The 27,017-nt window shown below is 39.1% G+C and overlaps 1 protein-coding gene and 1 long non-coding RNA gene across 7 annotated transcripts in view; one reads left to right on the top strand and one right to left on the bottom strand.

Moving 5' to 3' along the window:
- The window catches only part of Grm1 (glutamate receptor, metabotropic 1), a 396,324-nt gene that overhangs the window by 324,106 nt on the left and 45,201 nt on the right, over positions 1–27,017 (top strand). For 5 of the 6 annotated variants that reach the window (XM_006512549.4, NM_016976.3, NM_001114333.2 and 2 more), the window contains 3 exons: positions 11,486–11,732; positions 16,673–16,841; positions 24,992–25,118. In XM_006512549.4, the coding sequence (XP_006512612.1) occupies positions 11,486–11,732; positions 16,673–16,841; positions 24,992–25,118 (543 nt within the window). Of the gene's footprint in view, positions 1–9,552; positions 9,672–11,485; positions 11,733–16,672; positions 16,842–24,991; positions 25,119–27,017 lie in introns of those variants that run through there. The other variant, XM_006512554.4, reaches the window with a different exon arrangement.
- 4930567K20Rik (RIKEN cDNA 4930567K20 gene) lies at positions 146–7,231 on the bottom strand. Its single transcript, NR_046010.1, has 3 exons — positions 7,077–7,231; positions 2,756–2,937; positions 146–252 (listed from the first exon to the last, which is right to left on the bottom strand). It is a non-coding gene; the product is annotated as an RIKEN cDNA 4930567K20 gene (long non-coding RNA).

Genomic DNA, 27,017 nt, shown 5'->3' with positions numbered 1-27,017 from the left:
TACCCTTTCTACTTTCCCCACATTTTTATACAGTTCTTTATTTCATCTCTACAGACACGAAGAGCTCCTAATTTGACTAATACATTAAATAGACACTTCATTTTATATTAAAGTTTTATTAAGCAATCTCAAATGATAGCTTATAGTAATCATATTAAGTTTTATTAGAATGTTATGAAATGTATTGTAGTCACCATCAGTAATAACCATGTTCAGTTAGATCATCATTTTCTTCCTGAGCTGTCAGTCATGCTGTAGAAGAACAATTGAGATAAAACATGAGGCAATTGTCTGAGTAACTTTTACAACTGCGCACGCTACACACAGCAGGCAGCATCCACTATGGACCTACAATGGTGGGCTTTGCTGTCGTCACTGGGGTTAGGGGAAAGAGTTCTAGTGGATTTCTAGCCTCAAAATGACCCACAGAATATCCTTTCCCTTTATATTCAAGCTATACTGAGTTTCTATTCCTGGCACCAGGATAGTACCAGACTACAAGAATCCAGGACAGAAGAAAAACACATTACCATTTGTATATAGGCTAGGCCTTTCCTCTTGCATGGTGCCCCAACTCTCATGAGCATTTGCAAGTATGTCTGGTTATTGCAATTTTCTTATAGGTGAGATCAGAGGAAATCTTGCAGCTTTTACATTACAATTCTATGAGCTTTCAGGGCAAAGCTGGAAAATTAATTCCAGGGTTGGCCTCCGAGAAACAACTTTTAATGGGTTTTCTATTGACCTCGCCACTAGTAAAGTCTGTCACTGCTGATCAGCATGGCACTGTCTGTATTGACCACCCTTTTCTCTGTGTTCTCTTTCAAAATATTCCTGAGGACAGAGTGAGTACACATGTTTGGTGCAAATTAATTCTGTAAAGTCCTTGGGGTTGACAGTTGAGGATGCAAGTCATCTTTACTCCTACTGTGTTGTTTGCAGTTATGTAAGTAATCAGGAGTCTGGGACCAGAGCCTTTTCTCTAAGCTCAGCCACAGTGATTAGACAGCTTAGAGTGCCCTTGCTAATGAGGTTTCCCCTTCCTCCGTAAGTTCAGTGAAGGAGGCTGCAAAGCAGAAGATCCCCAAACAGTGAATAGCCTTGAGTACCTGCACATGCATGTCACATGTAAGAACACATGCATACATGCATTTCACATGTAAGAGCACATGCATGCCAAGAGAGTTCCATCATTATACACAGCCCACTGTGCCCATTTACAACATTATATGCTACTGCTCTCTGCTGTTTCTTATGTCTCACTAGGGTTGTAAACACAGACCTTGGTTTCCTAGTTTTGAAATTTAATCAGCTTTCTTTACTGATCATTTTTTTTTCCTCTCCATGTTTGTTAGAGTTTTTTTTTTTTTTTTTTTTTAATCTGCTTTGGAGATTCAATTGGGTACACTGGCAGCCATAGGGAAAGAACTGCTGTTTAATTTAAACCATCCACCATAATTGAAGATGGCTTTCTTATTATGTTAGAACAAGTCTGCCCTGAACAGAGTGAGGAGGGGATGCATGTTAATGAAGTAGCCCTTGACCACATTTGTGGATTTCTCTCATATCCATCGCTGAGATTATATAGAAGCTGACATGGTGAAGTTTGAGATGTTATAATGAGCACATGCTCATGACTACTTTCGTAGGACTGAATCCTGATAGAGACATCGTCCTAAATGGATGAACACATGGAATCTCCTAAGTGAGCATTACCACAAAGCACTAGAAAGTAAGAAAGTGGGAAAGAAGAGGGGGACCACAGGGCCACAATTGGTAGAAATATTGGCCCACAGATTCTTAATTTTAGATGCCAAATCAACACCTTCTGATGAGGTTTTGGTCATTTTGAGCAAGGTCTATTTGTAGATAGCTCTTTTCCTTCTGGTTATGAAGTGTGAACAAATGCTTGTGAAGCTCTTTGTGATGCCCTGGAACCTCTTCAAAGGCTTCTCTTTCCATCTGGCCCCTAAGTATCAGCAGCCTGATTGGATAAATACCTAAAGAACACCTAATCAATTTGATTTTTAAGTTATCCTCCTGTGGGTATATGTTCCTAGGAAGGGATTGTCTTTGAGTTTTTCCAGCACATGGAAAACTGTGTTAAAAATGAATGCTCATGTAAGAGTCCGGGAATTAGCACCAAGCCTTGGGAAAGGAGTTGATCAGCATCTTGTGGCTAGGTTACTCCAAAGGTTAAAGAGTCAAGAATACTGATTCTTCATGTTTCTTTTCAAATTATTTTTGTTCTGTAGTTAACCTTAACTTTACATAGTAATAAATGGAGTATCCATTTGCAAGAGTCATAAAAACAATCCTATTTCAACAGTTATATCATTTATGCGAATCAAATCACAACTATCTTGGGACGAAATATATAGATGGACTCTTTAAGTTTCATATGGTCTAAAATATAGGACAAATTTCATTTGTACATGAACCACTCATTTATCAATATGGTAACAGATGTCTTGTCTTTCTACATATTGCGAAGTATAATGGTACTCTGAGGCTGCAGCCAGGCAAGGGATAGAGCACCATGGTACTTAGGATGCACCAACCTGAAGTCAGATAAACTGGATAGTAATGTAGCAACCACTGTTACCTAGCTGTGCAACCCTGGAAAACTATTTGAACCATATGGCCTTTAATTTTCATCATTAATCCTGGGGAAATAATAATCACCCATTCCCTGTTTCATGCTTCAGCTACACTGCTTTTCCCAAATATTGCTTATGGCAATAGAATTGCTGACTTCCAGAGGAGGCCTGTTGTCTTGGTTGTTCATGTTCCTGCTTTTGCAGTTGGATCCAGACAAATGTTTGAAGTGTTTCTTGACGTAGGTATCTGGTCTCATCTTGATTGAGTGGATTTTTTTCTTCTTTGGTTGCTGTTGCACACTCTGGGTCCTTGCCAAGTGTGGTGGCTGCAGTGTCCCTAGTAGAAAATGTTGAAATCATTCACTTGGTATCACAAAGGAATGAATATAAGTTAGAAGGAAAGGATGTCAGGGGCAGAAGAGGAGAATTAGAGAGGCTCTGGTTCTGCACCAAAGAGGCTAAGTCCCTAGGGAGTGGAAGTGGGTGGGGAGGACGGACTACTACACACAGGTTTCCTCCAGAGTAAGATTAAGGCATCAGATGAGACTGGAATAGAGGACAGGGCAGACAATGAAGGTCAGTGTACTGGAGTCTCCACCTACTGTAGACACTGGAGGTTCCTGGTAGAGAGTGGTTCTGTGATTTTAGCAGGAGTCACACAGAAACAGAGATGGGCTAGAAAGAAAGGTTGAAATGGGAGATGGGAAAGGAACTGAGGAAGAAGGGGCTGGGTCTGTCAATGCCATCCATTCCCTCAGTCCCTGTGAGATGAATTTGATAATATTTTAGACCACTCAAGTTCCTGCCACAGATCATTTGAGGATGCTACCTCTGATGCTGGACCGAGATGTGATATTAATTCTTAGACACTCAAGAAAACTGGCAGTTAAAAAAAAATCCTTTTAAAGAAAAGCTGTAGAGAAAGTGTGACGGTCTCAAGGAGCTGGCTCTCATCTTTTCCTGTTGTTGGTGTCTTATATTGAAGCCTGACATTTGCCACAGTTTAAATAGAATCAACATTGCTATGTTATTATTAGTTAAACTTCCAGCCCTCTTAGATTTTGTCGACTTTTCCTTTCTCTTATTTTCCAACTCAGGATTTTATTCAGAATATTATATTCAATCCTTTTCCCCTGCCTTTTTGAATTGCCTTTGTTTGTGACAGTTTTCAACCGATCTTTTGTATAATGACCTTGACAGTTTTTAGGAGTAGCAGTTAGGTGTTTTATAGAACATCCTTAAATTTGGGCTTAGCTAATATATGGCCATTCAACACTGCAACTGGTAGAAGACATCCTCAGAGTTTATTACACACTGGGTTAGCATTGACCCCACGGGTAAGGGAGAGGCTGTGTTTACCAAACCTCTCTACTATGGATTTACCTGTGTAACCTTTCTTACATTGTAACCTTTGGAACTAGGTCACTAATTGCTTGCTACACCAGGGAGAGGAACATCACATTGTCCTTTGCTAAGGGCAAAGAAGATATCCACATGGTTTGCAATTATTATGGATGAAGAGTTTTATTTTCTCCACATTTATCTTCATCGATACTTCATTTGTATCAGTATGATCAATTATTTTATTTCTTGGATCATATTCCCGTACTAAATTGTCCGGCTGGTTGTTCAAATTGTTTTGGCTTTGGCCAGTAGGTGTCTTTTGCTTGACTTTATTATGTAGTTTTGAGGAGTTTTTTTTTTTTTTTTTTAATTTTGCAGACTACAGCACCCCCCCCCTACTCCAGGCTCACTGTTTATATTTACTGTTTATTCCATTTAACTCTTTTTAAAAAGTATTTAAAGATATATTTTTGTTTTATTTTATAGGTATTTTGTGTTTTGTCTGAACATATGTCTGTTTACCATCGGTGTGCCTGATGCCTGTAGAAAAGAGAAAAGAGTGTTGAATGTTGTGGTGGGACTGGAGTTACAGTTGTGAGCCACCACGGAGTGCTGAGAATCAAAACCAAGTCCTTTGGATGAATAACCAGTGCTCTTATCTATGAGCCATCTCTTCAGCCCCACCTCTAAATCCTTAGTTGATTATCTCTTCAAAAGGGTGCCTGTGTTTGTGTGTGTGTGTGTGTGTGTGTGTGTGTGTGTGTGTGAGAGAGAGAGAGAGAGAGAGAGAGAGAGAGAGAGAGATTAGAAACCATATCTGATCTGATCTGAGTCCTGGGTGAGCTTGAAACGTTGGTGTATTCTCCTTTATTGTACATAACTAGGACATGTGTGTGTGTGTGTGTGTGTGTGTGTGTGTGTGTGTATGTGTTTGTGTGTACATATTATATATGCACATATAGGGTCTAGTAGCTAAGAGTTTGCTGCTCTTGCAGAGGAGGAGGTATCTGTTTCCAGCACCCTATAATAATGGTCTCACAGTCAACTCCGTTTTCAGTTCCAAGGGACTGGAAACCCTCTCCTGACTTCTACAGATACCTATACATGAAAATGCTAAAGTATTTAAAACCACATGTAGACATTTCTGTATAAATTCACTAGTTTATGTTAAATGCATGCTGATATCTCACGGTCTCATCTGATATTGCATGCTTTATTCTAACTCTTTTTATTTTTTGCTTTTCTATAATCTTCCATTCTACCAGTGAGACACTCTTTTATACCATCTGCCATCAATTTATTTATTTGTTTAACCTTGTTATACGCATGGGTAGCTATTTCAGATTTGTTAACGCATGTCCCATGAGAAGCAATTTCCTTGTACTGGAGTAGAATAATGCTTACATTCCTTTTCTGAGTATAATTTGAACAGATTTAGATCAGCACCGTGACCTCTCAAGGTGGTCCTTCTTAGTATAGACTTATATTTGGCATTCTTGTTTCTGTAAATATTCTCCTCACAGCCTGAGCCTGGTTGGCATATCCAAATGGATTTGCTTGAAGTCTAGCTACTGCATGTGTTTTTATTGATAATTTTGGCTAAGAGCTCTTTGTCTATGTGTTCTTGACAATATTGATCTTAGAAGCTACTCTTTTAATTTCTGTGACAGTTATTGACTAAATATTACTAACAGTGAGTTTTTATTGGTCCCTTAGGAATTCCAAATTTGATTTTTTAAAAAGATGTTGTTGGGGGACATGGCAGAAGGGGAACCTGGCTTTCAAGAAACCCCAAGAGTTGTGGCATGGGGACAATGTAGTGTCATATTTAAAGTAGAATGATAAATCCATTATAATATCAGTGTAAAAGATCCACATAGTCTCCCATGGCAATCAATCTAAAATGGAAAGTCATAGTATAACCTACTTCCAGATGTCACATGCCCTACATTTAAATACCAACGTTTGCCCAGCAATGTCACCTCTCTGTGCTCCCATTTCATCCATCTGACTTGTGAATTGCAGAGAAAAGAACTAAAGTATATGAAATATACTAATATGTGTCAAAGTATGTTTTATGTATAGGGATTGGTCAGTTTATGAATACTGTATTGTACTTGTCAAAAGTCAATCATCAAGTTGGATTTGAGATATCAATATCATATAGAATTTATGCTTGTATTTTTATAATAAACATGAATGTTGGATAACAGAACCATTCTGTTACACTGTAGGTAAAATAGGCATAATTTAATAGAGTTTTTTGTTACAGTGCTTACATTTCAGCAAAAATCACTCTGTTTAAGTCACTCAGTCTAAGTTACTGGAGTATGGAACTAAGGCTACTCAGAAAGAACAAACTGAGGAAGTCAATAAGGAAGGTAAATATACTAAACCAAGGACCCCTATGCATAAAAGACAGTATTCTTCCTTTCACTCATAAAGAAATAGAGATGGTGCCACATGGATAGATCCTTGGCACATAGAAGATCTTAGGGAACCTTGTTATTATGGTAGCACTCCCCCATAACTGGGATGCTCTTTGTTAGCAGGGCTTCCCTGTCTGCCTGTGATTGTCTGGAGAGTGTCCGTGAATGCCAGTGGCTGGTTTTGCCTGGCTTTGTCTGAAGTGACCTTGTACGGAGTCTCTGAAAAGCTGCATAACTCAGCACACACATACCACTCTGGCTCTCTGCCTGCATGCTATTAGGTGTTGTATTATAACCAATCAGCCCTCCCTCCTCACTGGAAGTCATGGACAATGATCCCTTTCTACCCATAACCCTGAAAAGCCCTTATATACCCTATGCCTGGAACGATAATACATACTCATTTCACTGCAGTTGTCTCCAGAAATTATTCTGTACATACCCACGACTGTCAAAACCCCGTTCTTAGTCTCTGCTCCTTTTGTCCTCTCAGGCTGGTGGCCATAGCCTCTTGAGGAGAAAAGGAGAGGACACAAGAAGAGATGAGAGAGGAACAGGTTGTAAATGGTTCTAGTAGAGCAGGTTGTTGATGAAGGAGCTGGTTCCTGGTGTATTTTAACAACAGACAGACTTCCCACACTGAACAAAAGCCGCCAGCCCTCTGAAATATGCTGCACCTCTACAATTATCTGCCAACACTTACTGAAAATCTGCAAGGCTTTTACTCCAGGGAGTGTGGTTTGCAGCTCTCTGGTGCTATTCTGAACCCTCTCAATAAGAAAGCAATGGGGCAGTCTGTTTCCTTTCTAAAGAGACAGAGAATCTTACAGTTTAACTGCATGTTACTGGCTGATCCTCAGGATTCTTAAACACACTAGCAACTGTTCTTAGGTGTTATTCACATGCACCCTACACTTTTGAAACATGAATTAACTAAAGCAGTAGTGTTGCCAGGAAATTGAAGCTTACCATATATTATCTTCATTCTGTAAGAGGCCTGCTGTTTATGTGCCATACAATGGGGAAATCTCTCTCTTAGCAATGGACTGTTAGGGTGTACTTAGAAATATGTCTGAATTGTTCAGACATGAAGTACAGGTTGGATTAAGCAATAGAAAGTCAACTAATAGTAACAGCAATAACATAGACTTGATTAAATGATACTTTCTTTTTCTCTCCAATTCCACATGAGTCCATTTACATTTTAATATACTAAACAGGAAATAATGGAAGGGTCATATTTTTCTGTGATATTAGCAGAAAGAATCTTTATGGAGTGAGAAAAATGTACTATCAGAGGAAACAAAGCATTCATATATCCTCGGCCTGAACACAAGTAAGACAGCTATTCTAAATCTTATCAAAAATTCTCTCTGGAAAATGTATATAGAAAATTTAGCTGCCTAAGCCTTTAAGCCAAATTGAGGGCACTGTATACTTGGAAGATAGTATTTTAAAATTGTCTGATTAATCTTCCTTCAATAAATCTAATAGTTGGCAATGCAAAGGGATATGAATGCCATCTTCTTCGCCTGGTTTACTAGCAATGCAAAATAATCATGAACCTTTCTACTTCAATCTGATTGACACTGTATCAAATTGTGTTTTGAACATATAACTCTGTCAAAGAAAATGAAGCGGCAGAGAGACAAATGCCAAGACATGGAAAGAATCCCCCCCACCCGAGAGAAACGTATTTAATAATATCTTCCAGGATTCTCCCTATTTCATGAGAAAATAAAACACTGCTTATTGTATTTGCCTTCTTAACTTAGAGTTAGTCCCAAGGATCTCGATTTGAAAAAAGTCAATACCCCTAAATTTATAGGCACATTGGTGGGGATAAATTACTGAAACAGTAAGTCCAGGCATCAGTAAAGTGGCTTTACTAGAACTAGTATTTCAATACAGTGTGTATATTTTGCAACTCAGGACATTTAAAGTAGGCCAGTATGATATAAAAATGCAGAACAAACACACATGAAGGTGGTTTGTCTTTGCTATAAACATCACACTGTTTGAAATGTACCCTCACCAGACACTGGTCAAGGTTGCATGCATGCACAGTGCTACTTGGCAGGGAATACTTTCTTATGCACATCACCCCTGTCCTTGCTGGTTATAGCTCTTTGTAGTTAACTACAGGGGACGTAGAGAGCTTGCCAATGAACTTCCTAAATCTGCATCCAAAGAAGTAAGACCCAAAGCAGAATGACTAAGCACAGTTTTACAATGTTAGCATGCAGAGTATACGATGTAAAAACTATGTAAAATTAGAATAAATAAATAAACTCAGCCAGATCGGCTGATCTATACACACAATCCCACCACTGAAGAGGCAAGACAGGATCATTTCTTCAAAGCCAGCCTGCGCTGCATGGAAAACCCTGTCTCAAAGATGAACTCTGGTAAACAAGAAAGTGAAACTTATCAAGGTTTCAGGATACAGGAATGCTATGCAAATGGAAACAGTATATCTACCTCCTAATACCAGACTGAATTTTAAGGATTAAAAACATACCAACAGGGGTGAAACCAGAAAAATCAAATACTTGGGACCTGCACCATCAAAGGTATGAATCTTTAGTGGTGTATATAAGGAAGTCCTAAATAAGCACAAAACTTCTGAAAATGTCCCATGCTGATATCCTGTAGCATTGCCATAGAGATGTGCATGCGAAAATTCACTGACTGCATAGTCACGATTTCTATATTTTGCTGTAGGTGAGCCCATTCGCAATGAGAAGATTTTGAGTTTTGTTTTATTTGAGTAAGGGTTTCGCAAAGGAATCTTCTCTGGCCCAGAATTTACTAGGTAGGCCAGGTGAGCCTTGAAGTCTCCGAAATTCTAGGGATTACAGGTAGTAACTAAAGAGAAAGTTCTCACCAGTTGTAGCTTCCATTCCCTGTACAGAGCCAGGAGACTAAGAAAACAGGAACGCCTAGGTGCTGGCAGGTTTATTTGGAAGAGTGTGAACAATTCATCTTGTGAACATTGCTTAGAAACATTGTCAAGATTCCGAGGTCTCTCTGTGACAAACACTAGCAGGCCAGGCTTCTTTGTTATAATAGGCTGGTGGTGGGTCGCGTGCCAGGACTTCTCACCAGTAAGCATCAGTGCATCCCTGGAATAATCCAAAGAAAATACTTTAAACTGGGCTTGGAAAGATACTGGTTCACTGCTCAATGCCCTGCCTTCTGCTCCTGTATGATCACTGGGTAGTTCCTGTGTATAACTGAAAGAGGAAAAGCACTTAGGTCCATGTTACACCCTGTTCTTTTCTCAGCTAAAAAGTGGGTAGGTTAACGTCTTCCTGTGAGATCTCATTTACTGAGTGTTATTCTAACATAAATGCAACATTGCTAATTATTATTATATACTTGTCATTAAAATTTAGTAAGTATAAGATTAATCGAATTATTGAAGACTATATAGCATGCATACATGTGTTTATGTTTACCTGTGTACATATATAAATAATACTCATGTTATAATCAGTAAGTGGGTATAGTTGGAGGCACAGACGCCAGAGCGCACACTGGTTTCCCCAGCTTCCCTTGGTCCCACTTGCCTTCAGGAATGATTATGTTCTCCATTCACTTTCATCCTGGAAAAAAAATGACCCATTTTGGATAAGTTATATGATCGCCCTAAATAAAGATCAAAATGAGAACACTGACTTCATAGACACCCAGGAATAGACCTTTCCTTGGTGCTGATGAATGAGGTACCATTTGATGACTACTGGGTTAACACTGGTCTTAATGTCCGTTCCAAAAGGCCCCAGTCACCTCATTTCAAAGACTTGGCAACTTTTGCATGGAGTATCTCTGCTCTCTAACCCAATTCGGTACATTCATTCTAGGTGGGTGTATTTTCAAATGTCCCTTTGACCTTCCTTATTCTTGGATTTCTCTTGGAAAGTTCAGTCTGACAAAATAGTACTTCCGCACATTTCACTCCTAACACTGACATGTCAAACAAATATGGAAGATGGGATTCGAGTTGCTTGATTCCATAGTTTACACTTTACTCTCAGGGTTAATACACAAGTATCTCTCAAATTTCAACTTCGTCTAAATATACCATTCTAAATAGAGCAACGGACTTTCTATTTTCATTCCAAGTTCAACACCAAAGTCAAAATTTCTTACTGGTCCTTCTAGATGCTTTAAACTCCTGTACTTTCTGATTACCTTCAGCTGGACCTTAGTCAGAGTGAATCTTATAGAACCAAGCCTGGAGTTCCTAAAGAATGCTGGGGTGTAGTCAAACTGGATTTTGTTTTCCGAAATTTTTACTTTTATTTTACAAAGTACAAATGGTTTCTCAGTTCTTCATGGATATCCATGTTCCAAATTGGAGATTTTCAATATGATATTAAAATCTAACATGACAGTTGCTATGAAATTAGCTAGCAGCCGGGGAATGCGTTATTCACCTGTGACAGGAGTAGAAAGACTGGCAGGGCTTTCAAAATTTACGAGTAACAAATCATGTTACAAGATTCACACATGAACAAGGCTCAAATTGATGTAGAGTATGAGTTTCCCACCCAGAAAAGCTTTAGCAAAGTATCTGCTGATTGGAAAATGTTTTAAACATAATTCTTCTAATTCTGGGTTTTCATTCCCCTAGAGATGAGAATATCGTAGCGTCTTCAGAACAAACCATCAGAGCGAGACATTGTATAAACTGAATTAGCATGAATTATAGATAGTCATAACAGATGCAAAATATTGTTTTTCTATCACGAGATAGGGAGGTTTGCATTGTAAGTACCGGTGGGAGAAAAGAATTCTTTCCATTGCTCACTGATGATTATTTATATGGAAAAAAATCTTTATTTTCAATTCCATACTGTTTGCTGCATAACATAAAATCTTTACATAAAGAAGAGAAACAGAAGAAAAAACAACAACAACTTTTTTTCAGACAGAATATAATAGTTGGTCACAAGTACAAAACAAGCTTTGCTTTCACCAATGTCATGATCCCTGTCAGTGTCTAAGCCCCTGAAGTCAATGAGCACTGGGCTCTGGATATTGTGTGTGTAGCCCTGACTGGATTCTTGATTGTGACCCTGGTAGTGAACTGTTTTGTCGTTACAGGAAATGAAAGCTTGGAAGAAAATTATGTCCAGGACAGCAAAATGGGATTTGTCATCAACGCCATCTATGCCATGGCACACGGCCTACAGAACATGCACCATGCTCTATGTCCTGGCTACGTGGGCCTTTGTGATGCCATGAAGCCCATTGACGGCAGGAAGCTCCTGGATTTCCTCATCAAATCCTCTTTTGTTGGAGTGTCTGGAGAGGAGGTCTGGTTCGATGAGAAGGGGGATGCACCTGGAAGGTAAGGTATCCCTTGAACCCTGAGCCAGACAAATGCCAACTAGAATTCTGTTTAGTACCATGGATTGGGAGTGTAGAAGATAAATTCACCTAGGTAGATAAAACTAAGACCACACCCATTTTGAAAAAGCCAAAATACCTCATGTTTAACTCTTGAGAACCCTGCACCCTGCTAGCTACCCTCACACCAAGAAATTTCCTGTCCTTTTCCTTAAGATGCTGGAGACCATCCTGAGAACATCTGGACAGCAGCACCTTAAAAAGCCCTGTCTGCACCAGCCAGCAACATCATGCTGATGGACACATGCTACTTTCTTCATGAAAGCTTATGCCTATTGCACCTGATTAATACTATGTGACAAGAACAAAATCCTACATGTGCATGTTTATTTCTCCGGGTGGCACATGCTTCTGCTTACATATCTCAAAAGAAGAAAGAATTGAGGGGCTGAGGACTGGGATTTGGTTGTAGTGGCTTTCAAAAAATTAAGGAAATAAAAAAGAATACACACGCATGCACACACACACATTTAATTTTTCATCGAGTCATTTTACACACAATCTGTTCTGCAACATTTGCTTTGATGCCTTTAGTGAGCTCATACATAGTGGATACATAGTGAATGTGTTCTGTGTCGAGATTAGCTGTATTAATTCATACACATTTTCCTAAGAAAGAGATAATAAGAATGGCAGAGGGATTGAAATCAGTAGCAGGAAGACGAAAGGCCCTGAGTCTATAGATGATGCCCAAATGTGTCCATCACACAAGCCCTGCAATCTTCCAGAGTAAATTTTATAGACTTTGAGATTCCAAGGGAAACATGCTAAGAAGAAACATTAAATTAGTTAAGTATTGCTACATGAATTTCCTTCTCTGACAGATGAGAGAGTATCAAAGTTAGCCTGTCACTAAATGTCACCCTGAGAGTAAGTGATAGAGTCACACATGGAGATGGTATGATCTGACTCTCGGCTTTGCCATGGTGGCCTTGCTCTACCCTGCTGCCTTCCCCTAATCCTAAAATTAGGCAGAATTGCTGGAGGCTTTCTTTGTGTCACAATACAACTACTGTGACAGACTTGGCATGGAGGTGTTAAGTTCTACCTGTGGAGAATCCTTTGTGGGTGCTTAATGGAATTTCCCAGTAGAAGTCCAACAGCTCAATGTTATGTCTTTGTCAACAATTAAAACCATGTACTACAGGATTCCTTCTAAGATGCCAGTTAGGCGGGAACAGATGCTGATTGTAATGTGAGTGGGATGCATGACCCAGGACCTGGGAATGTGAGACTCTGAGTACCTTAGGAGATGACATCAGAAGAAATGAAAGGATTGGAGGCTTAGAAGAGAGATTGTTTATCCATCTAGTCCCACTATTGTCAACCTGAGTCCATTGGAAATAAGGTGTAATAGAAGGTCACATTTTCAACCCTCCTTCATGATTCCTAATGGCAATAATAATAAGAATGATGACGGCGATGACAATGATGATGATGATAAAATAGTAGTGATAACAGAACTCAAGACACACATGGAATTTATTCAGTGTTTAATTAGCACAGGACTGAAGCATTTTTACACCCAGTAAAGGCACATTTCCTTCTTGCTTTCCTACTGTTAAGTCGTGTTGATCATCAGCGTCTGTTTACTTCATCTCTAGTTACATTTTAACTTTGGAGTCTTCCCTTGATCCGTTTTCACGGTGTCATTTTCTCCTGCATGAAGTTGATCAACGTAGTTTACCTTCTCTCCCCATCGCCTCCCTTTGGTGTCTAGCTCCTGTCATATGTCACGTGCTCTTGGCCCTCCAGTAATTAGTTCAGTTAATTGTCATGTAGCATAAAGTAAATTCAGCAGGAAAATTTCCTGTAGATGTGACTTGCATGATGATATCTAAAATAAAAGGCAGCAACATGTCAGGAAGGAACCCTGATGTTTGCAAAACCAAAAGCAAACAAAAATAAAACAAAAACGGAGGGGGGCGGGGACTGTGTTTATTATTTACATGGCAGTACTGCAAGCTCTTTTTCAGTCGGCCGGAATTCTGCCCTTGATATTCCAAGGGGTTTTTTTCTTCCTGTTTTTCTTCTAGCATTTGGAACTTTTTAAGAAAGTGTTTTCATGAGAAAATATTGTGAAGTTTTCAGTTTCTAAATGCTAATGAAGTGTGAACTGGCTTTCTTTATGAAAGAACAAGGAAGTGCTAATAAGAGTCTCATGTTTTGGGGAAGTGACTTATAAGGATGGTTTAAGCTGGCAGCTTGCAAAGACATCATTGGGAGCTTGTGAGGAAGTGCCACATTCTAATATGGAGAAAGGTGCAGAAAATAATGCAAACGAAAAAATGGAATGATTTGTATTGAATAGTCATAACAGGTTCACTGACATGCATTCCAAATGTAAAAATATTGGAGGTGTAGATTTTCCATTGATTCCCAGATGAGTGTGAAGCTCACAATGAGAAGTCACTTAACCTTCACTGAGAGCTACTCTGAGGTATTATGATAAGCCTCAGAAACAATGGAGATAATAAGTACTACCCAAAATTCAGAGCAGCAAAATGATAAATAATGCATTCTGGGAGTACTACGTTTTTTCCACTAGGCAAGGGGGAAAAAGATTCTTTAATTTCCATAAGTTGCTTCTTCTTTTTTTTTTTTTTTTCTTCAGGAAACTGCTATTTGTAGAATCTGCTAAAATCTGGGTTTGGAGAAGCCTTCAGTTCCTCTACAGGTGATAGGACACATCTGTACATCAAGAAAGCATAAAACAATGGCAGTAAATGGATAGTTATTGTCTAGATAAGCATGTAGGCCAGGTACAGCCAAGGCAGGCTGATGGACAGTAGCTGTTCCTAGTGCTGAGAATGAGAAGGAGTCTGACACAGGTTCAAAGAGAAAAGTATTCCCAAATGGATAAAGTAGGGACATCAGAGTGGGTGTGGAAGACTGCCCAGGAAGAGGAATATGTGCTGCTTAATTGCCATCGAGTTCCTTGGGTCATGTATAGAGAAACAAAGAGGCATGGTGTCTCTTATTTTAGTGCAGTGGGTTAAAATCTGTGCATAGCACTGTGGAAAATCATTCCTCTGAAGATCCAGTAAGAAGAAGCCAAGCATAGAGCTTAGGCAAACTACCCTATGTTATAGCAGAAAAAAAAAAGAGGAAGACCACTAGAGATTATTGGAAATGAATAGCTATCCCAACACCAACATCTTTCTAAGTATTTTATATAATAGAACTTGTCAGTATACTAATTTGCTCCTAGAAATAAAAATATTAATGATCTTAGACAGTGTTTCACATCCACTCTATGTCTTACCTGTGGGGCTACAACAAGTTAGCATGCTTCCTTTGGTTTATGATTAGTAGACATTTAGTGGACCAAAATCAGAAGGCTGGGAAATCTAAGGTCAAGGCACCAGTACATTTGGTGTCTGAGAGGGCCTCCTTTCTGATTCATGGGTGGTCTCTTCTAATGTTGTCCATATGTACTAGGAAGGTAAGACAGATTCCTCAAGCTACTTTTGCAAAGGCAAGAATCTCAACCATGAAGACTCCTTTCTCATGACCCTATTGCTGCCTAATTACTTTGGAGTAAAGGTCTTAGCAGATGAATCTGGAGAAGATGTACATATTCATCTATACAACCTATGCATGTGTCCCAATAAGAAAGTAGTTTCTGCTCTTCTTAGGTTCCAAAATCCATATAAGAACCCAAAGAGATTAGTGACAGTCCTAAATATTTTAGCTTACTGTTAAAATGTAAGACAAGGATCCAGCTCATACATCCTAATGACAAGTCCTTTGCTCTATCCGTTGTGTTGCCAACTATCCTCCACTGTAGCCCTGGAGGAAAATATCTTCCGGCACTTTTAAGATATTTTTACTGTAGTAAACATTTCTTAAGGAAAAAAATAGAAAGACACATGATGCCATTCTTACTATAGGAAGGTTTCAGATGTCAACTCTGTCTTTGTATAGCATTTGAACCTATGAAATAGCTGGCGTCAATTGTTCAGTTCCACAAATGTTTGTTTCAATCAGAAAAAAAAAAGGATCTCTTTGAATGCCACTGTACATAATGATAAATTGGCTGGCAAGATAGTTCTATGGGTAAGAGTGCTTGCACAATAAGCAAGAGGACCCATAAGACATACCAGGAAGGGTTACTCATAGCTGTAGCCTCAACATTGAGAGTTAGAAACAGGAAGACCCAGGGAGCTCACTGGTCAACCTTCTTAGGACATACTTCCACTTCTGTGAGATGCTGTGGCACAAGGTTTCAAGGTAGAGATTGATAGAAGGAGATGCCAGATGCCATCGTCTATACTCTAAAAGTGTACATGGGCACCACTCCAGCATTCATGTGCACACACCGCACATGCATGGAACATATACAACATATAATACACGCACACATCACACTACACACACGTTAAGCCCTTAACTTCTTTACTAACTAAAAGATCCCTCTTTCAGGTTCCTTGCCTTGCTTGTACTTAGCAAATGGTCTCAGCTTTGTAAGACTTCCCATCTTCCAAAACGTCATTGTAATGAAAATGGCAACTGAGTATAAAAAGAGAATGTGAAATAAAAGTAGACAAGCATGGAAATTAGTGTTTTCATGGATAGTATGAATGGTTACTTGTTCAAAGGGTACTACCTGGATTTAAAGAGTTGATCAACTAAACACATACATTATTACCTTTTGAATCGTAAACAGAGAAAAAATGAGAGTAATATATTATTTAACAAAAATGGATGGTATAGAGACATTCTCTGAGAATTAGAGGAAGCATTCACAATAAACTATAAATGTGACAGTCACTGGTGCTGATGTGTGATGATCCAAGTTTTGAGCTCTCTTCTTCCACTAAAATCCATTTACAAATTGTCTTTGTTTCCTCACTCACATGTATTTATTTTCTTTGTTAGGTATGACATTATGAATCTGCAGTACACAGAGGCTAATCGCTATGACTATGTCCATGTGGGAACCTGGCATGAAGGTGTGCTGAATATCGATGATTACAAAATCCAGATGAACAAAAGCGGAATGGTACGATCTGTGTGCAGCGAGCCTTGCTTAAAGGGTCAGATTAAGGTAAGGCACAAACACATCCCTGTACATTATTTGCAAAGAAGTTCACCACCTTAGCAATAGCAAAGAAAAACATATTTTTTTAAGCAAGACTATCCAGAAAGAGTATATAGAAGACTGCCCTTATGTTTAGCTAGAACTGCAAAGAAAGGTTAAGACTTAGTAACTATTAGTTAGGATATACATTTTTAGATATTTAGATAGGCATATTTTGATGAGTCTAGATATCTAGATATTTGGTTAGGAACTATGTAAACTACTGAAAAAGTTTAAGTTTTTATTTTAATAGCAATGACAGACTGGGGACTTCCATATAATGTAGGCAGCAAGGAGATGAATAACAGCATTAAAAATCGAAACAGAAGCAAGTGTGGAAACCAGCCATTGTGCTTAGTCATAGTGGCAGCGATTACTAAAGCAAGCTCTGGGGATCTAAAGCACAATACAGCTTGTGATGGATGTGTCAATGAACTTCATTGTGGCAATCATTACACAATGCATACATATATCAAACCTCTGTGTGTCCCAACTTGAGTTGTAACCAGTAATGTCTCTTAGTAATAGTTCCAGCTATTGTTTAAAGAAGGCAAACGCCAGACAATGCCAAGAATATGGCTGGAGTGACAATCAATCACAGGGATAAGGAAAATCAAAACAATGAAGATACTGTGAAAAGTATTTCCCTTTCCCTGCCCAGTACTTTGGTCCTCCTGAAATGGATTATTTTTAAACAAAGAGAGTCTCCAATTTTTAATTATATCCATAGACTGTCAGGGAAGAGGGAGTAAATAATTGACAATCTTGTTATCTACAGAAAACTATAGAAAATAAATACTAAATACAGGATTTCTTGATGGTTGTGCTGTAGAGAATGGTCAACTGAGGAAGACTTTAGGTCCAGGATATTTACACTCTGGCTGGATGATGCAGGAAGCAATGGCGTAAAGGGGAGGAGTAGTGAGCTGGCAGGCATGCAGCTCGGATGAACTAATAGGTGTTCCTCAGCTCTAATTTGCTGTGATTCATCTCAGGAAAGTAGACAAGCTGTCACCTAAATGTCGCAAGGCACAGCTGGGGCTGGAGTCGATCTTGTGTGAAGCTCTGGACTTCTTCCTTTGCCATTGAGATCCTTCACTTTGCCTGAAAGCTTCAGACCCCTACCTCCTGCAGAGGTGACCCAAAGTACACTGAGGAATACTCAGTGTGCTTACGTCTCCTGAGGTCAGAGCCTAGCTTTCTGAGGAGAATTGAGAAGCCTCATATGAACTATTAGAAATATTGGAGGATTTGGAACCTCCAAGAGCATGAAGCAGCTGAGAAAAGTTGTCAGGTTGAAACAACCCTTGGTAGCTCTAGCCACTTTGAGGAAATAATGAGATTCTGAGATCAACTGTAAAAGTTATCTTGTGCTTTCTCTGAGGAAGTTGCATTAAAACCAGTTGTACTCATGGCAGCTAGATACATAGAGTGATAATGGACTCTTATTAAGGCCCCCAGGGCCATGGTTAACCCCTTAGGTTGTGGGTATTATAGTTTGTGTGTATACCACTGAGGTATGTGCACTGGCACTTAGTGTGATCATATGGAGAGGTGGTGGGACCTTTAAGAGGTGGGACCTATATGTAGGTAAGTCACTGTGGTTATCACTCCCACAAAAAATTAATAATCATCATTTGTCTCATGTAGTGATTTATCATGACAATAATAAGGTAAGCTCACTTGTGTGCTTAGATTCTTCTACAAGCAACCAGTCTTTGTTGTCATGATGCAGCCCAAAGAAACCCCATGAGCAGCCAAATAGTTCGGTCCTTTCTTACACTTCCAGCCATGAAAGCCATGAAAGCCATGAACCAAATACATCTCCCTTGTTTATAAATGTTTTGTAGCTTCTAGTATTTTGTTTTAGGAACAGAACATGGGCCAGTTCAATGGACCACATTTGCAAGGGAGCTGACCATGGTCTGGGCAGTGAGGGGTAAAGATGATGGATAGTTTCCAGTCTATGTAGAGATATTTTAGTTGTCTAAATGTGACTCTACCCGAGCCACCATACATGAGCTGACAGCTCTGCTTCTCACTAGACATCTACTTCTTGTCTAGATGGAACTCTTCCTCTTGAGGCCATCTGGTGGAACTTAGGAGTATGTCCTTCAAGATCCAAGGGCATCTAACTTGACTGTTACTATGAGGTACCAGGCCAATGGATTCTTGGTATATTGAGATCTTTTGTTTGGTTAGTTGCTTTTGGATGTAGAGGAAAAACAGAAAGTTGGATAACTCAAGTCCTATGTGGGGAGAACAGAGGAGCCCCAGTTCAATGTCTTTCTGACTCTCTTCCATTCTGATGGACACTGAGTTGTCTGTACAGATGACTACTACAGAACAGTTAATGGAATTATTTTATTTTTCAAGATATAATATAGGGGAGAAAACTGGCAAGAAGAACAGCCCTTTTCTCAATAATTTACCACATTTCAGATCCTTTACAGCCCCTCCTTACACTCAATCCTTAACAGGCTGTGATTGGGTACTCACATAGCATACATATTTATTTCAATTGCACATTCCAGAAGAAAGGCCTTTTTTTTTTCCTGTCCAAGATCAGAGGCAAGGCTGCCTGCATGTATCTGTCTACCTAGATGCTGAATTCTTTCTGAAAGCATTTCTGTGCTACATCCATATGATGCTATCATGGGAGATCCTAGTAATCATGGCTGAGCCACTTCAGAGTACTCACTATAAATGCAAATCTCTCAGGGGCCAATTTTAGAAATATTCTTCACTCTGCAAGATAGAAATATACTGCTCTCAGTAGCACCTGGATGGGGGAGATATGTGTTTGTTTCCCAGAAACACCTTGGGAGGTAGAGAAACAAATGAATCTGAATTTCATTACCAAATAATAGCACTTATATTCTAACACCACTAATTTGCCACCTACCAGGTCTAGGATAGAAAGTTAGCTCCCAGTAGCCATTGTAGAGAGAGTCAGCCTGAAAAGGATTGTAAGACATGCATTTGTATAAACTGGAAGTAGAGCTTTGAAAGAAAAGACAACCCCTTCTAAACATCAAATACTATAAATGCTAAGGCAATAATTTCATATCTTTTCTGAGAATCCATAAAACTTTATTATAATAATTTCATTTGATGCTATTAAAAGCATATTTTCTGCTACTTACCTTTAGAGATATTTAACTTAGAAAAATAATATCTTATGGTGCCAATACTTTCTTGAAAGAGCCAATTCTGGACAAGGTAAATAAAATACATTTATTATTAATTTTTATAGAAGTCTATACCATACAGTTTAATAGAGGCTATTTAATATAGGTTATTGAATATAAAGGTATATGGGGACACTGAGACAACACCCAAGACGAGAAACAGTGTGACTCCATTCCCTTTCTTGGAATAGAAGGACAATGGAAGGATTCAGAGTCTTGTTCAAAGATCCTCTCATGTACAGTGGGGCGGGGAGGGAAAAGATACTGTTTTCTGTGTTCTTGTTCTTTGTACTTCTTGTGTGCAAAGTAAACCCATCAGAGAGTAGGGAAGAGATCTCACAGGTTTCATTTAACTACATACAATACACAAGCCTTCCGTGGCAATTTGTTATTGGGCGATTCTATCAGGACAAGAGAGAACAAAGGAACAGAGAAAGAAAGTGAGCTCTGAAGGAACAGAAATGTATAGAAGGTCATAGGAGGGTTAGAGGGAAGAAGAGGGAAGGAGGAAGGAACAAAGTCGGGCACTCAAATTAACCCAGCAAGTCCTTGTCTAAGTACAATGGATTCCTTACAAGTTACTGGTTAAAGTGACTCTTACAGAAGAGGTGTTACTGGCCCTACTTTATAATTGATGGATCCAAGACCCAGAGGGGTTGAGTCCCTTGGTTCTCAGTTCTTGCATCTAGAATGTACTGAAGCTGGGCTGAGAGCCAACCCAAAGCTCTTATCATCCCACGGCCACATGTTGTTCAACTCTGTTGTTATGTGAACTGGCATGTTGCCTCTAAGTGTGGATTTCAATTTCTAAGCACTGGATTTTCAACAGTTCACAATAAAAAACATAAACAGTGATCCACTTTAAAAATACAAAGGGAAGAATTCCAGAATTAGGCAAGTAAGCTTTTGTGAAGGGAGTATGTGTGGGGGGGAAGTTTCATAGAGACAAAGGAAAGTGCTATAAAATGAAGAGATTTGTATAGATTGCCTATACAGAGCCCCTGCTCAAGTGCTCTCTCTCTCTCCCTCTCCCTCTCCCTCTCTCTCCCTCTCCCTCTCCCTCTCCCTCTCCCTCCCTCCCTCCCTCCCTCCCTCCTTCCCTCCCTTCCTCTTCCTTCTCTCTCCCCCTCTCTCATATCTTCTTCCTTTAAATGCATCTATATATTGAGTTTCCAAGATTCTGAGTTTGAGATAGAGGTTGGGGTAAGAGAAGAGAGGTTTCTTCTCATCTTTACATGTTCTAGTGACCATGGCATGCATGGCTAGATTTCCTCACCACACAATGCTTTTTGTGGTGCAGAAAAACAATTTTGTTTTGTTTTGTACAGTCACATATTTAAATGATAGTCTTCAAAATTGGAATCATTTTTTCCACTCATGATATTGGCTGTCTATTTATTTTGTTTTCTACTAGAGAGGTAGAAGTTCAGTTTCAAATGAAAATAGAAATGTGAAGAGACAGCACCTTGTTCAACCTTTAGCCTTGTACATCATTCTGAGGGTTAATGTTGTTGTTGTTGTTGTTTTGTTTTTGTTTGTATTTGTGGGTGAGCAAAAGGGCAGAGGCAAATTTATTGAGTGCCAAACTTTAGGGCACATGATACTTTTCAATGTGATGTCAGATGTTCTTATAAACTCAAGGTAGCTTAAAGAGTCCATTAAGCAACCCCTTATATTTGCTCCGAATTTGAATGGTGGTATACCTAGGTGTGTGCCTTGAGCCTTTGTGGGTATACCACTGCAGGATTTGATTTCTTGGCTTTCCAGACAGTAACTGTAAGAACTTGGAAAAATTACCAATAGAGAAAACTTATAATTTCTAATAATGTCTTTAAAAATAAGCTTACAATCTTGATTCTTTTTATTTACACTACTTTCTTCTTTCAACACAGAACCTTATTAAAAAGTCATTGGTTTGTTTTAGAGCATGTATTGCAGCCGATAGGGATTTAGATCCCCACATGACTTATGTGCTCTCCAATCATCTTTGCAAAGTGATCCCTAATATAACTATACTTTAAGCTTGTTGTTTTAATGTTGTTTTTCTTTGCACACTCTCCTGATTTTTTTTAATTGTTGTTAAGTGGCTCTGTGAATTACAGTTGTTTATTCTGTCCAATTTCAGAATTATTCTCTAAAAGATGTTTGTTTTTGTGGGAGATTGTATACTCATTCTTGAGCAAAATTATCAAGCAACTAATATGTCTTTGGTTTTCCATGATAATGTTAAAAACATGGTAAGATTAAGAATAGACAGATAATATGACTCTTTGTATATGTATGTGTACATCTCTACTACTTGCTGCCAATTTTTCCTGCTGCTTTATAGAGAAATAACTATATAAAACAGATTGTATCTAAAGTCCATGTTGTTTAACAGAAAAGTAGAAACAGAGGTGTGGGAAGGTTATAATGACCCTAGACTAATCTCTAACACACTTGTCAGTAGCACATTTTAATGTCCTCGGAGTGGGGGGGGGGGGACTTCAGCTATGTGATAGAATGTAAAATTTGTCTTGGGTGAATCCAGCTGCATGGGGGTCTGATAAGCTTTGCTGTCTCCTTTCTGCAATGATGGAAACGTTGTAACATGTCCACAAAATTTAAAGTCATGAATGTTCTATCACCATTCCTGATAAAACCTACTATCCAACGAGCTCCTGCTATTTTGATCTCAAAGCTTTGTTTGAGGAGCTAAAAATCTGAGGAATGTTAAAAGGATATGGAAAGAGGGTAGACGAATTTACTTAGTATTATCTTTTGAATTTGCCTAAATAGCAATATTGCTTAAACTGGGAAATCAAAGATTAAAGCTGGTTGAACTGATACAGTGTTTTATATAGGCTGTTACTGTAATAAGGAAGCAATATTCATTTATTATTAAAAATTTACCTTACTATTTAGAAAGCCATTCTCATTTGCAATATAAAATTTCCATACTTATTTTGAGGCTAACTGAAATTATTTTTCAAAAAACACTAAATTTTACTGCAGTCTCAAAATGCCATCTGAAAGCAAAATAAGAAAAGAAAACCTTTTTACATTTGTTGAAAATATTGTCATTTGATCCTTTCCTCTAATTCTAAACTGATGATATAAATTTCAAACCCACCATAAAATAATTCCAGATTTATGAAGGCTCAGGTGTCTCTCACTTTAAATTACAGCAATATTTACAACTTAATTCTGACTTTACACATGGGAATGTGTGGGTTTTTTAACGTGCTAGCAAAGAATGTTTGCTACTCTACACGAGGCAGTAACGGTGCAGCCTGTGCCTTCTGACATAAACAATGAGAAAGCATGAGAAAGCATTTAAAACCACTGTGTCTCAACATTGGAAGACAGCACGCGACCTTGATGCCATGGAAGTGAAAAAAAAATGTGCAAGGAGGATCCAAAAACCACTCAGGCTTCCTGCCTGGAGGCAGTCTCCTGATTGTTCAGCTCCACAGAGCACAGAGCTTGGCCATCTTGCTAATTCAGTGAGACAGAATCTGAGTTTGGGAAAGCCAAAGGAGCTATCCTTTGCAACGCAGAGAAGCAAGATGATGGAGCTCTGCAGGAAATAAAAAAATAAAAAAATAAAATCCCAGAAATGACCACAGGAGTTTCCTTGGGTACTTGAATGTCAATCTGCCTGTCAGCATAGGAGTCTGAAGAGACCAAGCAAAGGGCAATGCCCAGGAGAGTAAATTGTCAGAGCTGACACAGCCAGAAACTATTGCAGTTTACATCAGACAGAATGGAGATGCCCTCTTGAACATACACACAATTGGATAAAGGACTGGAAGAATCAGAAATTATTAGTGAGGTTGAAAAGTTCCTAGAACAGACTGGACATATAGCAAATATGTCCAGCCCGGTGCAGCCCATGGGTCAGAGGCATCCTTGGAGAGCTGTGAATGTGGCCCAACACATTTGTAGATGAAAGGTGACACCACAGGGTCAAAGGTCAGATAGTACCTGTCAAAACCAAGTTCTAAACTGGAGAAAACTGGGATGTAAGGAACTAAATGACTGCTATATGGTTGAAAACTTTTTAATGAAAGAGAGAGAGAGAGAAACAGAGAGAGAGACAGACAGACAGACAGAGACAGACAGAGACAGACAGAGAGGAAGAGAGAGAGAGAGACACAGAGAGAGGGAGACAGAGAGAGAGAGAGAGAGAGAGAGCATGTTATGCCTTCAAGCATGAGTCTGGTCAAAACTTCTTAGTCATTTTTGAGAAATTTGGAACACGTAACTCATAAACAGGCAGAACATCAAATGATACTGTTTCTGACATCTCAATAAAAGTAGCCTATCTCTAGTTCTAGTCACTCATCCACATAGAGAGAAAATAATAAAAAATAATACAAAATGAGTAAGCATGGGTCCAACCTGGGAGGTAGCCAGCCTTTCTGGGTCTATCTCCACCTTCCTATAGTAGTGTTGCAATGTATTTAAAGAATGGGAAAACGTTTTCAGGGAAAAACATCTTATTTTCTTTTTAAAAGAATTAATAAATGTTAATGTAAATATAAACTTTTCTTCATTTGAGATGGGGTCTCACTATGTAGCTCCGACTCTCCTGGAATTTACTACCCAAAGACTAGGTGACTTTGAACTAGTAGAGATACACATGCTTCTGCCTCCCAGAGGGTTCTGGGATTGAAGCTGTATATCCCTGTGCCCTGCTTATAGTCTTATTTCATAACAATGCTACAGAAATAATATAGTCCATAATGTACTCATTTGGTATGAAATTTCTATTAAATGGCTTCCAAACTCCTGATATCTATGCTCATGGGGTTTTCAAACATTCACCGGGTCTCTTTAGCAGGCACGAGAGTTTTCAGTTATTGAGTCAGACAAGTCCTCACCTAAAACAGGAACTTGTCTGGGATCTGGCTTCTCGGTAAGCAACACCTTCCTGTCTTGCAGGTCATACGGAAAGGGGAAGTGAGCTGCTGCTGGATCTGCACAGCCTGCAAAGAGAATGAGTTTGTGCAAGATGAGTTTACCTGCAGAGCCTGTGACCTGGGGTGGTGGCCCAATGCAGAGCTCACAGGTAGGATCAGGCTCCCTTGTAACCCTGTCCTCCTGAGAGGACTCATCAACAGCTGCGCCTTCTGCTACATGTGGTGTGGAGCTTGTTTTTATAGCTACAGTATAGAGCACTACATACGAACCCTTTGAAGTTCTCATGCCCTGCATTGAAAATGAAGTTCATTTCCACCAGCATCCGCATGAGTAGACATGTGGTGGAATATTCTGCTTTAAAGATATTTTCTATTGTTTTCTCTTCAAAACATTATTGGGAGGCATTTCAAGCCCACTGAATTTATATTTGCTATCAGTTCTTGCATATTGGCTGTGTGTAAGCTTCTCCTGCAATCCCTAAAGATACATAGGTCAATGAACACCAATCCTAGCCTTTGCTTTTGGCATTTGTATACCCTTGTGTGTATGTATGTGAGCAGGTGTATGTGTGTGTGTATGTGCGCGCGCGTGCATGTGTCCATCTTGGCATTGTTCTCATGGTGATTCTCCTGGTCCATACTTTCAGATGCTGAGATACTGAAATTTCAGTTGAGTCACCAGGACTAGCTTAGTGTTTGCTTAAAATCTGTTAGGGAAGAAATGGAAGGGGAAGATAATAGAACAACTAATATAAAAAGGTGCTTATACAGTACATGAAGCTTCTTAGATAAGCAAGGAGATGATGCACAAGAATTGAAAGCTTATAATAGACAGGGGGCAAACAACAGAATTCACACATTGGTTTGGTTGATGGATACCCCAAATGTTGAGAAATGGGGCTTGTTAGGATACTCATGGTGACTGTTGGTATTTCTCTCAGCCCTTGCCTGTGTTTACACCTTGGCTTTCTGGCTTTCAGCACTGTAGAGTTTTAAGGTAGAGAATGGCAGTATGATACCTGCTTTGGGTATAGATCCAGTTTAAAGTTGAATGCAGATGAAACTGGAAACAGCCAAGAGGGGGCTACTGCTATGATCCCAGTGAGGCATCTCAGAGGGTGTGGACTGGAACAGTGACAGAAAGAAGGAAGGGAAGTAACTGGATGTAGGAAACTATTTGGAAGCAAACTCAGTGTAGTTGGATGTTCTTATCATGTAAACACACACACACACACACACATACGCAAATTCACACCTTTATAAAAAGCAATGTTCATACAGTTCATTTTGTTTTCATAGTCCCTGATATAAACTCACAAGAGAAATATTTCAACAATATTCCACATAATGTTTAAGTCTAGAGTTCTAGAAACTTTGGCATATGACTAAATATTGACTCTGTGCACTAACCATTCATCTTAGTGGAAATAGAAGAACTCTAGAGGCACAGAACTGTGTGCAAAAACATCAAGGAAGTGAAGCCATGAACCTGTGATCCCATGGCTCCCTGGGTGCCTTTGAAAATATTCAGAAGAGGTGAAAATGCTAATGGATGCTGGCCTTATGCTTGATTCTAAAGAAAAATATGAAAGTTAAATGCATGCTTTCCCCCAAATATAGTTTTAAAAAATGGTCAGATCAGTAGAACTAGGTCATATAGCTAAAATTATACTTAAAATGGCACAACCTCATGAAATGTTAGCCTTGTTAGAGTCAAATCTACATGAGTATCAGAAATCACTTGGTGCAAAGACCTTTTGAAAAAAAAAAGCAAGTTAGATCAGAATATAAAATTTTTGGAATTAATGACACACTTTCTCTTTCCTTTATCCTTAATTCTCTACCTAAAAGCAAGCTGGAAAGTTTTCATATACCTAAAAGCTATCCAACAAATGCCCCCCTCCAGAGTCTTGTCCTCTAGTTCTGGAGTGGGACCTAATATATTTGGACACAGTAAATGCCCTGGCTTGCACTGGCATCCTTAATTAAATGCAGTGTGTCATGCACACAGAACCACATCAAATGAGGGGGCTTAGAAAGAAGAGATG

Source organism: Mus musculus, chromosome 10 (genome assembly GCF_000001635.26).
Source record: "Mus musculus strain C57BL/6J chromosome 10, GRCm38.p6 C57BL/6J".
Taxonomy (NCBI): domain Eukaryota; kingdom Metazoa; phylum Chordata; class Mammalia; order Rodentia; family Muridae; genus Mus; species Mus musculus.
This window is presented reverse-complemented; position numbering and strand designations above follow the sequence as displayed.